A 15,259-nucleotide genomic window follows, 5' to 3' on the forward strand; every position below is an offset into this window, starting at 1 on the left:
CCGAGACCCCCAGACGTTCCATGAACGCCTTCCAGACCCTCGACGTGAACTGGGGACCCCGATCAGTATTGCCTGAAGATGTGTCTAAACAAGGCCTCCACAGTCTGTAAGGCCGGGCAAAGGGAGGAGACGACAGGACTTAGAAAAACGAACCACACCGACCAGGATCGCGGCGTTACCCTGTGAGGGAGGAAGTTCGGTCAGGAAATCTACCGACAGGCGCGACCACGGCCGTTGTGGAACGGGTAAGGGTTGTAACTTGCCTAGGAGGTGCCTAGGGTGCCTAGGAGCCTTGCACTGGGCGCACACCGAGCAGGAGGAAACATAAACCCTCATGTCCTTAGCCAAGGTGGGCCACCAGTACTTCCCAGTCAGACAGTGCACCGTCCGACCGATCCCCGGATAACCAGAGGAGGGTGACGTGTGGGCCCAATAGATCAACTGGTCACAGACAGCATACGGAACGTACAGATGCCCGACGGGACACTGGAGGGGAGCGGGCTCTGTACACAACGCCTGCTCAATGTCCGCGTCCAGCTCCCACACGACCGGCGCTACCAGGCAGGAGGCCGGGAGTATGGGAGTCTGATCCATGGGACGCTCCTCTGTGTCATACAGCCAGGACAGTGCGTCTGCCTTAACATTCTGGGAACCTGGTCTGTAGGACAGGGTAAACACAAAACGGGTAAAGAACATGGCCCACCTTGCCTGACGAGGATTCAGTCTCGTCAGGCAAGAGGCCTGAAGATCTGCCTCAGTTACACCAGCTCTGTCAGAAGGAATGGGACAAAATTCACCCAACTTATTGTGGGAAGCTTGTGGAAGGCTACCCTAAAGGTAAACCCAAGCTAAACAATTTAAAGGCAATGCTACCAAATACTAATAGAGTGTATGTAAACTGGGAATGTGATGAAAGAAATGAAAGCTGAAATAAATCATTCCTCTACCATTATTCTGACATTTCACATTCTGAAAATAAAGTGGTGATCCTAACTGACCTAAAACAGGGAATTTTTACAAGGATTAAATGTCAGGAATTGTGAAAAACTGAGTTTAATGTCTAAGGTGTATGTAAACTTCCGGCTTCAACTGTATCTACCAGGAATAATGAACCATAGAATTATAATAAATGTGAATCTATTAATTGTGTATGACCACTGGAGTCTTTGTCACTCTTAATATTTTGTTACATAATATTTTAACATTATTTCATCACTCAAAATCTTGCCAAAGCATATTCTGTATGTGGGTTCAAATTAATGTACAAATAAATTGACATGATTTATATGAATCGGGTCATGAACATAAGGGAGAGGTTAAACGTATCACCTTATTGCCTCTAAAATGTAAATCAAACACTATAAAGAGTTTATATAATGTGTCGTTACATACCTACTTGAAGGTTTGTGTCGAATTTGAATCTTAGGGCGGTGTTAAAGTGATCTTAGAAGTAAACAGCGGCTTTGAGAATGATGATCGCATGCAATGATGGCAAAAAAAAGACTACGTATTCCCCCTTACCCCAGTCACTGTCAATTTCTTGATTTTAAAGGATGATAGAAGTGCTACACCTGGTGGAGAGAGATTGTAAGACAGAAATAGTTTATTTATGCGTGCTGTACGTTACGACATGGGACGTCAAGATGTAACGGAGGGTCAGTTTTTACTTTTCTCCAATACTATAGAGCCATTGCCATGTCAATCAATGCTTGAATAGAAATCTAGTTCACACCCCCGATTTTGACGTCAACACAGTCGCTACAGTCCCATTAGTTTTCTTTGTAGCATCGTTTGAATGTTGCGGTTGCGCACATTCGACAAGTTACATTCAATTAGCTACATTCGGTTCTTGTCCTTTGCAGATGCCACATTACTGGCAATAGTATGTACATACAGTTTTAATATATATATTTTTTAATTTAACCTTAATTTAACTAGGCAAGTCAGTTAAGAACAAATTCTGATTTACAATGACGGCCAAACTCGAACGACGCTGGGCCAATTGTGCGCAGCCCTATGGGATTCCAGATCACGGCCGGATGTGATGCAGCCTGGACAGTGCATTCGGAAACTATTCAAACCCCTTGCCTCTTTTTGTTTGTTACGTTACAGCTTTATTCCAACATTTTCAAAAATACCCCATAATGACAAAGCAAAAACAGTACAAAAAAAAAAAAGAAAGTTTGCTCATTTATAAAAAATAGAAAACTGATATTACATTTACATAAGTATTCAGACCCTGTACTCAGTACTTTGTTGAAGCACCTTTGGCAGCAATTACAGCCTCGAGGCTTCTTGGGTATGACGCTACAATCGTGGCACACGCATATTCGGGGAGTTTCACCCATTCTTCTCTGCAGATCCTCTCAAGCTCTTTCAGGTTGGATGGGGAGCGTCGCTGCACAGCTATTTTCACGTCTCTCCAGAAATGTTAGATTCGGTTCAAGTCTGGGCTCTGGCTGGGCCACTCAAGAACATTCCGAGACTTTTCCCAAAGCCATTCCTGCGTTGTCTTGGATGTGTGCTTAGGGTTGTTGTCCTGTTGTAAGGTGAACCTTTGCCCAAGTCTGAGGTCCTGAGCACTCTGGAGCAGGTTTTCATCAAGTAGCTCTCTGTACTTTGCTCCGTTCAGTACTTTGACTCAATCCTGATTATTCTCCCAGTCCCTGCCTCTGAAAAACATCCCCACAGCATGACGCTGCCACCACCATGCTTCACGGTAGGTATGGTGCCAGGTTTCCCTCAGACATGGCGCTTGGCATTCAGGCCAAAGAGTTCAATCCTGGTTAGAATAAGGCTGTAACGTAACAAAATGTGACCAACCGGCTCAAATGAAATTGTGTTTTTTACATTGGATAAAAGTAGACTCAGAGCAACAAAGTGGTATATCATACCCTACAGTTGAGGAACAATGGGAAAGTAATTCTGCTTTGAAAGTTGATAAACTTGCAAACTCACTTTTGAGAAAATGGCCGTTGCATGTTTTGGTGCCTACTGAAGAGCTTCCTTTTGACTACCATTCAGCATCGTTCACACCCTCTTAAGGTTTAGCCCCACCCATCTCTTTAAGGGTTGATCTGAGCAGTCTGTACTAAAAACAGCAGTTAAGCACCCAAGCGAACTTCCAGACACAAATGAGACAACAGCTCAATGAACATTACTCGCCCAAGCAGAGCTGGTTAAGCGGTTATGTTATCCAGAGCGTTGGTGACTGCAAATGCGCTGTCAGATTATCCGTTGGTAAATTCAGAGAGTTTAGCTCTCTGAGAGGTTCAGAGCTCCAGCCGATGAGTAGGGTTGATCCAAACGTTCTGACCTCATAACGGCACTCAAGCACACAAGCTAGCTGGTTAACATTGGCTAGCTTGCTAGCTACTTCCAGACACAAATGAGAGAACACCCCACTCTAAACATTACACGCCCAAGCAGAGCTGGTTAGGCTGTTTTCATGTTTTCCAGAGCATTGGTGCCTGTAACTGTGCTGCTGGAAACAATTTAATTACACTTTTTGCCGACGTTTACTCATATTGAACGTGTGTTGAGTGTTCGTAAATTCATCAGTTACTCTGTGCTCTGGCACACAGACGAGAGTGCTCTGAAAGATGGCCAGACTGAATTTACAAACGCAACAGAAATGGTTACTTGCATAGTGGAGTCTTTTGTTAAGACATGTAGCTAGCTAGCTAGGTAAACAATGAACCATAATCCCAACTCATGATGTTACTACCCTGCATGAATCTGCAGGTAGCTAACCAATCAGGTTCAATGTTAATTAACTAGCTAATATTAGGCTATAGCTAGCCAAGCAAATGGCTCTGAGATACAAATAATTAGATCATACATGTAACATTAGATAGCGAGACAGCCAGCTAACATTAGCTAGCTAACAGTACACTTTAACTTGAAATTAAACCACTTTCTGTCAAAATTAGAAACGTGTAATATTTGAAAATGTAGCTAGCTAGAGTATCTTACCAGTGCACATCATTCATGGATGGACACATCTCCTGTCGGATGCCATGGTTGCCCTTAGTTTGAAGATGTAATCTGGAGACAGGTGTTTTCTCCATCTCCTTAGCTATCATGCTCGATTTATCACTAATTTCAAAACTTGGTCCTCCAGAAAGTGGTGAGCAACATTTTAAGCAGTTTTACTACATAATAGATACATAAATAAATAAATACATCTGAGTAAGACAGGATTACCTAGACATACTGACCAGCTCAAATAGACAGAAGTGTGCTATTTGGCAGACAAATCCAAACTCATCTCTCGGCATGTCCAGCCCACTCATTATCTCAGCCTATAATGGCTTGCGGGAAGGTTGTCAACTTTTTCTGTGGCTAAACAAACTAGGCTCGTAATTTAACAATTTGATTCATATTTACAGATGGCATACAAGTTTTGTTATTATGTTCAAGAAGGCATTTCTGCCCAAAAACACATTTTGATTAGAATAATATGTTTACTTTCAAACGGCTCTCCTGTTAAGTAGTGACCTGCGACATATGCCTAGTTTCCTGAAACGGTTCACAAATGTGGAAAAAGGGAGGGGGTCTGAATACTTTCCCGAATGAACTGTATTTAAAAGATCTATAACCGAGTGAAGGGAGTTGTAAAGTAAGAATTGAACGTGTTAATGTTCATTCATAGTCGGAACATAGGATTTGTACTTTTACAGATCTATTTTAACGTTTACATTTCATGTTTCACGCATGGCTTTTCTTACAATCCTAACAATTTACATATGGATTTTCTTACATTCTTAACGATATGTATATTCAACCTTTTGGCAGCTATCTTGCTCCACACAAGTGTGGTTCCAGAAAATGCAGAACCGCAGCCAAAAATAATTAATAATTAACGATCTGCTTAACGTGGACATATTTTATGCAGAGTAAACCCTCTCGCTTCACATATCTCTCTACTACTAGTACTACGGGTGACCAAATTCCGTCCAAAAAGAAACGACAACACATAACTGGTTTGCAGGCTCACCGCGAGCTACCGAGTCTTCGGAAATATGGCCCTTTTCTCTTTCTTTGCAGGTTGGATCGGTTATTTGTTTATTTGCCTGCTTGGATTGATTTTCATCGCATTTCTCTGTTTTTGTCTTTACATAAAATATATTCATCTGAAATATGATCACATACCGGGACCACCAAGGGATAGGTGAGTCAGTATGATGTAACTTGAATATTTATTTTAAAATGCTTTAGCTAAATGTTAGTTTCAACTATACTGAGCGGCGACATAACGCATCGGATTTGTTGATAAGGAACTACAGTAGGTGAAAGTTGACCTCAACAGCAGTCAGGGTCGCTGTTTCACCTGTCTTTTTCATTTTCACTAGGTGAAGGTATCACTCATGTCATAACGTTCTTATTTTTCAGTTATTAACCCGTCTCTTGTTCTCCCCCAGTTTTATATTTGGTCATTCCCCAACCATGCTGAGGGAGATGAGCAGTGGTCGAGTTGTCCACGACAAATTTCTGGAATGGTTTGTTGAATGCTATGAATCAGGTGTTGTTTATTCTGGGACAGAATATTCTGGGACAATAAATAAAGATATATTTTATCTTTGACAGGGCTGAGACATATGGACCGGTGTACCGTATCAACGGTTTGCATTTTGTGGTGCTGTGTGTGACCTGTCCTGATACCACCAAGGTAAACCTGTGAAATTACTGCAATAATAATTTCTGATGGACTGACTACGTAAACACCTGACCAAATTAAGCAAGATTTTAGTTCTGGGTTAACCAAGATTAGTGTAATCATACATTTTACCATGTTAATTTCTGAAATGAAAGTGCTGTAAAATAACCAATTCCCCCTTCAAACTGACACTTTTCTTTGTCTCCACAGGAAGTCCTGATGTCACCGAAGTACCCCAAAGACTCACAGGTCTATAAGCGTCTCTTCAACCTGTTTGGACAGAGGTGAGTCCTCTAAATATACTTCCTACTACTATTTATTGTGTCAATGTTTTGGTTGGTACAAACTCTTTCAACACAATCCCTCCTAATGCTGGTTATTGCATGCGTAGCCTACAGAGAATATAGACATTCAAACGGGACAACTTGGTCACTGGTCAGTTTATTCAGTCTTAGGGTAAATACTCTGTTGTCCTTCTTCTTCATAGGTTTTTTGGAAATGGCCTGATCACAGCACAGAATCATGATGAGTGGTACAAACAGCGAAGAATAATGGACCCTGCCTTCAGCAGTCTGTAAGTCACTATAATTGATCAATCGACTCATTGATCACTCCATTGATCAATCCATCCAGCCATCCATCTGTTCATCCATCCATCATTGCTGTGTATTGTTAGGTACCTGCGGGGTCAGATGGGTGCGTTCAACGAGAGGGCAGAGAAGCTGATGGATAAACTGGCGGACATGGCTGACAACAACACAGCTGCCAACATGCAACACATGTTCAACTGTGTGACACTGGATGTCATCACTAAGGTAACGGTCACTTCCTGTTACCCTCAGATCCCCACACTGCCCTTACACTTTATTATTTCTGAAAGCTACATTTGTTTGTATATCTGACAGTAAAATTGTCATAACAGGCAGTTATAACACACTCATTACCTAAGCTATATACAATTTAGTCTCACCATGCCAATGTGCTAGCTATAATTAGCATAACTAGAACCAGGAGTTTTACCTTATCATGTTGTCAATCCTCTGTTTTTATCTCATCTGTAGGTGGCGTTTGGAGTGGAGCTGGATCTGCTGAAGGAGAGTGACTCTCCGTTCCCCAACGCTATAGAGATGTGTCTGAAGGGAATGGTCCTCTATGTCAGAGACCTTACCTTCCAGGTAAATAATGGCATCAAAGATGTTGGTGATGCTTCTCGAGAACGATGGCTTATTGAATTGATCTATTTGAAATCCTACAGTTTCATCAGATAAAATCCTGTGTTAAAGAGTAATCAAATTAAGATCCTACATATGTAGCTCTACCCAAAGAACAAGAAGTTCATCAACGAGGTGAAGAAGTCTTGTCAGCTGCTGCGTTCGACAGGCAGACAGTGGATCAACGAGAGGAAAATGGCCGTCCAAAACGGAGAGGACGTTCCAAAAGACATCCTCACACAGATCCTCAAGACGGCTGGCAAAGGCATGTTGTAGTAGCCTGATCCTAGATCTGTTCGTGCCGTCTTGCCAACTCCTGCCACTGTTCAAGTCGGCACAAACAGATCTGGGACCAGGCTAACATTGGAAACCTTTTACCTGTGGCTCTGCATGTGACATTGTGGGACAAGTGTTTGCTAAAACAGTCATGTAATTGATGAGGTTCAGTAGCACTATTGTCTCAATGCTGTAAACTGATATATATCCATAATTTCAGAGGAAAACATAGCAAACGATGATGAGGAGATTATGCTGGACAACTTTGTGACGTTCTTCATTGCGGGTACGTCTCCCTGAAACAAGTGCTATACTTTATTTATATATATATATATATATATACAGTTGACGTCGGATGTTTACATACACCACATTCCGTTTTTACAATTCCTGACATTTAATCCTAGTAAAAATTCCCTGGTTTAGGTCAGTTAGGATCACCACTTTATTTTAAGAATGTGAAATGTCAGAATGATAGTAGAGAATTATTTATTTCAGCTTTCATTTCTTTCATCACATTCCCAGTGGGTCAGAAGTTTACATACACTCAATTAGTATTTGGTAGCATTGCCTTTAATTTTTTTTAAACTTGGGTCAAACATTTCGTGTAGCCTTCCACAAGCTTCCCACAATAAGTTGGGTGAATTTTAGCCCATTCCTCCTGACAAAGCTGGTGTAACTGAGTCAGGTTTGTAGGCCTCCTTGCTCGCACACACTTTTTCAGTTCTGCCCACAAAGTCTATATAGGATTGAGATCAGGGCTTTGTGATGGCCACTCCAATACCTTGACTTTGTTGTCCTTAAGCTATTTTGCCACAACTTTGAAATGATGCTTGGGATCATTGTCCATTTGGAAGACCCATTTGCGACCAAGCTTTAACTTCCTGACTGATGTCTTGAGATGTCGCTTCAATATATTCACATAATTTTCCTACCTCACGAAGCCATCTTTTTTTTGAAGTTCACCAGTCCCTTCTTGCAAAGCACCCCCACAACATGATGCTGCAACCCCCGTGCTTCACGGTTGGGATGGTGTTCTTCGCCTTGCAAGCATCCCTTTTTTCTTCCAAACAAAACGATGGTCGTTATGACCAAACAGTTGTATTTTTGTTTCATCAGACCAGAGGACATTTCTACAAAAAGTATGATCTTTGTCCCCATGTGCAGTTGCAAACTGTAGTCTGGCTTTTTTAATGTCGGTTTTGGAGCAGTGGCTTCTGCCTTGCTGAGCGGCCATTCAGGTTATGTCGCTATAGGACTCCTTTTACTGTGGATATAGATACTTTTGTACATGTTTCCTCCAATACCTTCACAAGTTTCTTTGCTGTTGTTCTGGGATTGATTTGCTCTTTTCGCACCAAAGTACATTCATCTTTGAACGGCTGATTTCTTTTGATTTTCCCATGATGTCAAACAAAGAGGCACTGAGTTTGAAGGTAGGCCTTGAAATTCATCCACAGGTTCACCTTCAATTGACTCAAATTATGTCAATTAGCCTATCAGAAGCTTCCAAAGCCATGACATCATTTTCTGGAATTTCCCAAGCTGTTTAAAGGCACAGTCAACATAGTGTATGTAAACTTCTGACCCACTGGAATTGTGATACAGTGAATTATAAGTGAACTAATCTGTCTGTAAACAATTGTTGGAAAACTTACTCTTGTCATGCACAAAGTAGATGTCCTAACCGACTTGCCCAAACTATAGTTTTTTAACAAGAAATTTGTGGAGTTTTTGAAAAACAAATTTTAATGACTCCAACCTAAGTGTTTGTAAACTTCCGACTTAAACTGTGTGTATATATATATATATATATATTAAATCAATCTCCATAGTATAGTTTTTTGAGCTCATTTGAAATTTGAAGAAACAACAGTCACAGTAATTTTGATGTTTTAATCATGACAGGGCAAGAGACAACAGCCAATCAACTAGCTTTTGTTGTTTTAATCATGACAGGGCAAGAGACAACAGCCAATCAACTAGCTTTTGCCGTCATGGAACTGGGAAGGCTGCCAGAGATACTGACAAAGTAGGACTTGTTTTCATCATTTCTATTTTCGCTATTGATCATTTCTGTAATAAAAACAGGTTGGTTGAGTTTGTGAGTGTCTGCCATTTCCAGGGTGAAGCAGGAAGTGGATGATGTCATCGGGATGAAACAGGAAATCAGCTTTGACGACCTGGGGAAAATGACCTACCTGTCTCAGGTAAATGATCTACCTGTCCCAGGTTTGTGTGTGCTGTCTTGTCATTGACCTGACAGTGACAGCAATGGAGCTACAAACCAGATCAAGGACTCAGAATTGGAACTGGCATCTGTACACAGAAACCATATTGTACGTTATACAATGTTGTACGATGGCTGATAGAATGGCGCTGGAGGAGATGGCTGCCCAGCGAAATGTGTTATTTTGTGTGTGTGCTTAGTCCCCTCCTGTACTCCCTGTTCACCCACCACTCCAACACCATTATTACGTTTGCTGATGACACAACAGTGGTAGGCCTGATCACTGACAACGATGAGACAGACTATAGAGACGAGGGCAGAGACCTGGCAGTGTGGTGCCAGGACAACAACCTCTCTCTCAATGTGAGCAAGACAAAGGAGCTGATCGTGGACTATAGGAAAAGGAGGGCCTTACAGGCCACATAAACATTGACTGGACTGAATTGGAGCGGGTCGAGAGTTTCAAATACCTTGGTGTCCACATCACCAAATTACCAACAAACTATCATGGTCCAAACACACCAAGACAGTTGTGAAGAGGGCACGACAACACCTTTTCCCCATCAAGAGACTGAAAATATTTGGCATGGGTCCCCAGATCCTCAAAAAGTTCTACAGCTGCACCATCAAGAACATCCTGAACGGTTGCATTACCACTTCGTACGGCAATTACTCGGCATCTGACCGGAAGGCGCTACAGAGGGTAGTGTGTACGGCCCAGGACATCACTGGGACCAAGCTTCCTGACATCCAGGACCTATATACTAGGCGGTGTCAGGAAGGCCCAAAAAATTGTCAAAACTCCCAGTCACCCAAGTCAGAGACTGTTCTCTCTGCTACCGCATGGCAAACGGTACCGGAGCACCAAGTTTAGGACGAAAAGAAAAGGTAACTCTTCACATTGTCAATTAATCAGCATGTTGTGTTTGATTCATATCACCCCCCCGTCAGGTTTTGAAGGAGACTCTAAGGTTGTACCCTACAGCACCAGGCACTTCTCGTTTCATCCCCAACGACATTGTCATCAACGGCATCCCCATCCCAGCAGGAGTCTCATGCTTGGTGAGTAGTCACCTCAAAAACAATGTGGAGGAGTGATGACTGTTGTATGATAATATCTCTAAGTTTAGTTGTGGTGTTAACATGTGATACGCTGTGGTACCTCAATGTGGTAAAGGAATCAAGTATCCTTGTCTAAGCCAGTGTGGCTCATACATCAATGTAGCATCATTGTATCATTGACTTTTCTTATGTTAACATAGAATGTAAACAGAATTTCTCAAAACACCATGATTGTGTAATGAAACCATGACAGGTAGTGCACCTAAGCTGAGATCTGGGTGTTTGAATGTAAAATGTTAATACACAGAATGTGTTTTAAAACAGAAGTGTAGGAACTCTGAAACACCCAAAGTGGTTCTTCAACCTGAATATGGGTGTTTTTAAGAGAGCGTTGTGAAAACCCATTTTGGGGGTTCAGTGAATGTAAAAGCATCAACACTCAAAAATGGTGTTTCTCATACAATCAATGATTTACAAATGCAAGTCATTTCAATGATTTGTTAATTAAATTTGACCAAAGTAATGTAAATCCAACTGCATATGTTACTCAAAATGTAATTATATTTTATGAGGATAACCAAAGTGAGAGACAATAGATTGAATGATAGAATGATTGAACTCATTGGAAGTCTTTGGTTTTAATCACGTTGCATTTCTTATCTTGACGCATGACTCTGTTTTTAGAGGATTGTGGGTAGCGTTTTTAGACTATGATTCTTTCACACAATGTTGTGTACATGTTTGAAGAAAGAAGACTGTATTTCTGTATTGGTATTAAGCAGTTTGTTGTGTAATGGATCATGATGAACGGATATCAAAACTGTCAGGCATTTTGACGTTCAATGAGGACAGCACCCATTCCCACATAGACAAAGGAAATGACAACAAAAGAGAAGGGATCTAATTCTGCTCTAAACAGAACTCGAAACACCAAAGTAGTGTGTTCAACCTGTTCTGTTAGTGCTCCCAGTCCCTGGCAAGGTGTTGCACAATATTTGATTTAGTGGTGTTACAACACACCGTGTCATGTGTTTCAATACTCCAGCAAAGATATGGTTTCGTCTCCTTCAAGTTGGTGGCAGCTCAGTTGTCACTAGTTAATGTAGCAATATTGATGTTCCTCATATTGATGTTACACAGGAAACGGAAACCAGTTTTTACTTACTTTATTCATGTGCTGGTTGACAACATGCCTAGTAAAGTTTTCTTAATTATATATCTTTGTCTGTCGTGGCTACAACACAAAGCACATTGAAACAGTTTTGGTGTTACAATGAATTTCATCTTAACAGTGTAGTCAACACCTCATTAACTATTTTGGGTGTGGGTGTACTTATTTTATTTCCTAAAGTGTCTTAAATCTTTTGTTTTCCTCTATCTTGTCTGTTTACAGTTCAATTCGTATGTCTGTGGAAGGTTGGATAAGTTCTTTGAGGACCCGCTGAAGTTTGACCCTGAGAGGTTCCATCCAGACGCTGCCAAGTAAGTCACACGATACGTTTTCATTGTTTTATTGTTTCTTTACAACATTTGAATTGATTAAAGCAGAACTTCTCTCGTTGAAACTGGCATACATTACATCCAGAAAATATTCAGACCACTTCACTTTTTCCACATTTTGTTACGTTACAGACTTATTCTAAAATGTATTTAAAAAACTATTTCCCTCATCAATCTCCACACAATACCCCATAATGACGAAGGAAAAAAAGGTTTTCAGACATTTTTGCAAAATTGAGCTCAGGTGCATCCTGTTTCCGTTGATCATCCTTTAGGTGTTTCTACAACTTGATTGGAGTCCACCTGTGGTAAATTAAATTGAATGGACATGATTTAGGAACACGCACACCTGTATATATAAGGTCCCACTGTTGACAGTGCATGTCAGAGCAAAAACCAAGCCATGTGGTTGACGCAATTGTCCATAGAGCTCCGAGACAGGATTGTGTCGATGCACAGATCTAGGGTAGGGTACCAAATAAATATCTGCAGCATTGAAGGCCCCCAAGAAGACAGTGGCCTCCATCATTCTTAAATGGAAGAAGTTTTGAACCACCAAGACTCTCCCTAGAGCTGACCACCCGGCCAAACTGAGCAATCGGGGGAGAAGGGGCTTGGTCAGCGAGGTGACCAAGAACTCAATGGTCACTCTGACAGAGCTCCAGCCACTATATTCCACGCATGAGGCCAAAGACGGCACTTTTGATCAGTGATTGCAGGAAAGGGCTACTTTTGGTCATGAAGTCAAAGTTCGTCATGACTTACATGGTGGTTGGGTTATGATTTCGCCCACTAACACGGGATAAACAGCTGTGGTGATTACGCTCTATCTGATGGCAGAACAGTGGATCAGACTTTGTTTATGATAGACAACATGTAGCGCATTTTTTACTTGAGCAATACTGCACTAAACACCTTAACTAGATGTAAAATTGCGTGACTAAAACCTTGTCGACAAAAAACACAATTAATTACAGATTTCTTGAGTTAACTTGGACTATTTTGAGGAAGTGATACGTGCTTTGTTCTTATGGTGTCTCATGCAGTGGTGGGAAATGTACCCAATTTTCAAACTGTAGTAAAAGTAAAGATACCCTAAAAGAAAATGACTCAAGTAAAGTTAAAAGTCACCCAGTAAAATACTACTTGAGTAAAAGTCTAAAAGTGTTTGGTTTTAAGTGTCCTTAAGTATCATAAGTAAAACCAGACGGCACGATATTCTTGTTTTCTTAATCTACGGATAGCCAGGGTCACAGTTCAACACTCCGACATAATTTACAATCGAAGCATTTGTGTTTAGTGAGTCTACCCAATCAGAGGCAGAAGGGATGAACTTAGTACTTTACACCACCTGGTCTCATGGGGGACAAACATCAGCAACTGATATATCGAACCACACCCCCAAAACTGAAATCTAGTTTATCTTAATGAGCAATAGAAAAACACATTTGGACTCTGTGCGTTCAGTCACTTTTTAAGAGCTAACAGACATGTTGTGTTTGTTTCTGTCCTGAAGACCCTATTACTGCTACTACCCCTTCGCCCTGGGACCACGCTCATGTCTGGGACAGAGCTTCGCACAGGTGAGCAGACTGTCCGTATGAAATACATTGAAACAACTTTATTTGGGATTGTTCTCTGCTGATCCTATTATCCATCCTAGTTAGATTACTCCTGGACTTCTGCCTCCAATATATACTTTTTTTATAGTTGAGCACACCAGATTTGTCATCCTTTAAAGAGATCTGTTGCTCACAGATGGAGGCCAAGGTAGTGATGGCCAAGCTGCTCCAGAGGTTTGACTTCAACCTGCTCCCTGGCCAGTCCTTTGACATCCTGGACACTGGGACTTTGAGACCAAAGAGTGGAGTGGTGTGTAACATCAGACACAGAGGACAGACATCCGCAGCCTGACCTGACTGGGACCTGAACATGACTAGCACTTCTCTATAACATACTTGTCTTATTTTTTATACTTCCTAGTGGAACAAATTATCTCTTTTTCAATGAAGCACCTTATTCAAATATCTAGCTATTTTTTATGAAAATGGATTTTGAACAATTGTTTATTCTTTTTATCAATGATGAAATAATATCTTAAATATGACGGTTCTATGTGATGAAGAGTTACTAGGACAGACTTGACATAGGAGTGTTTGTATTTGTGCCGATTCCATGTTGTTAATTTACCCTTATCATGTAGTTACTATGCAGTATACCATTTATCACATAATATAAAGAGATTTATAAAGTATATATTAACTTCTTTGATGAACTTCCTAACCAACATTACCACAGTGCCTCTGTTGGAGTGAATTTACTATATTTTAATAAAATAATTGACCAAACATCACTGAGCTCCAGAAGATTAGAATACTTTTATCCACAAGGTGTCGCTGTGAACCTGCAGACAAACCAAGAACATTCATTCTCATGTTTAGTCTCTTTCTTGTTTACACCCAGAAGACCTTGCTTTTTTCAATTTCGACTGAAATGACTGCAACACTCAACAAAGAGCTGCAGTTTGTTTCAGAGTGGGTGGCAAGGAATAAGTTAGCCCTAAATATTTCTAAAACGAAAAGCATTATATTTGGAACAAAACACTCACTAAACCTGAACTAAATCTGCTACTAAATTATGTGGAAATTGAGCACGTTGAGGTAACTAAACTGCTTGGAGTAACACTAGATTGTAAACTGTCATGGTCAAAAGTTCCTAAGATGGGGAGAAGTCTGTCTATAATAAAGCGATGCTCTGCCTTCTTAACAGCACTATCGACAAGGAAGGTCCTACAGGCCCTAGTTTTGTCACACCTTGACTACCCGTTCAGTCGTGTGGTCAGGTGCCACAAAAAAAGACTTAGGAAAATTACAATTGGCTATGAACAGAGCAGCTCGGCTGGTCCTTAGATGTACACAGAGAGATAATAATAATAATATGCATGTCAATCTCTCCTGGCTGAAAGTGGAGGGGTTTTGAAATGTTGAATAGACTGAGCTGTCTGTCTAAACTACTGGAACACAGCTCGGACACCCATGCATACCACACAAGACATGCCACAAGAGGTCTCTTCACAGTCCCCAAATCCAGAACAGACTATGGGAGGCACACAGTATTAAATAGAGCCATGACTACATGGAACTCTATTCCAGATCAAGTAACCGACGAAAGCAGTAAAATTAGATTTTATAAACAGATAAAAAACACTTTATGGAACAACGGGGACTGTGAAGCAATGCAAAGATTGGCACAGACACATGCGCACACACACACACACACACACACGATAACATAAGCACTATGCATACACATGGATTTAGT

At 41.0% G+C, this 15,259-nt stretch overlaps 1 protein-coding gene across 2 annotated transcripts; it reads left to right on the forward strand.

The window, feature by feature from the left end:
* The first annotated feature begins 4,562 nt into the window (after positions 1-4,562).
* Positions 4,563-14,286, forward strand: LOC110529322 (cholesterol 24-hydroxylase). 2 transcript variants are annotated; one of them, XM_021611450.3, is made up of 15 exons: positions 4,563-5,173; positions 5,424-5,501; positions 5,590-5,671; positions 5,870-5,943; positions 6,147-6,233; positions 6,336-6,474; positions 6,721-6,834; positions 6,973-7,135; positions 7,367-7,432; positions 9,055-9,178; positions 9,272-9,356; positions 10,328-10,438; positions 11,832-11,920; positions 13,455-13,521; positions 13,697-14,286. In XM_021611450.3, the coding sequence occupies exons 1-15, from the start codon at positions 5,025-5,027 to the stop codon at positions 13,850-13,852; spliced, it is 1,584 nt and encodes a 527-aa protein (XP_021467125.2). In that variant the 5' UTR covers positions 4,563-5,024; the 3' UTR covers positions 13,853-14,286. The 2 variants fall into 2 exon arrangements, with proteins under 2 accessions (XP_021467125.2, XP_021467126.2); XM_021611451.3 differs by having other exon boundaries at positions 9,106-9,178.
* The last annotated feature ends 973 nt before the right edge of the window (positions 14,287-15,259 follow it).

This window comes from Oncorhynchus mykiss, chromosome 8, assembly GCF_057628025.1.
Source record: "Oncorhynchus mykiss isolate SJ-2025 chromosome 8, ASM5762802v1, whole genome shotgun sequence".
NCBI classification, from domain to species: domain Eukaryota; kingdom Metazoa; phylum Chordata; class Actinopteri; order Salmoniformes; family Salmonidae; genus Oncorhynchus; species Oncorhynchus mykiss.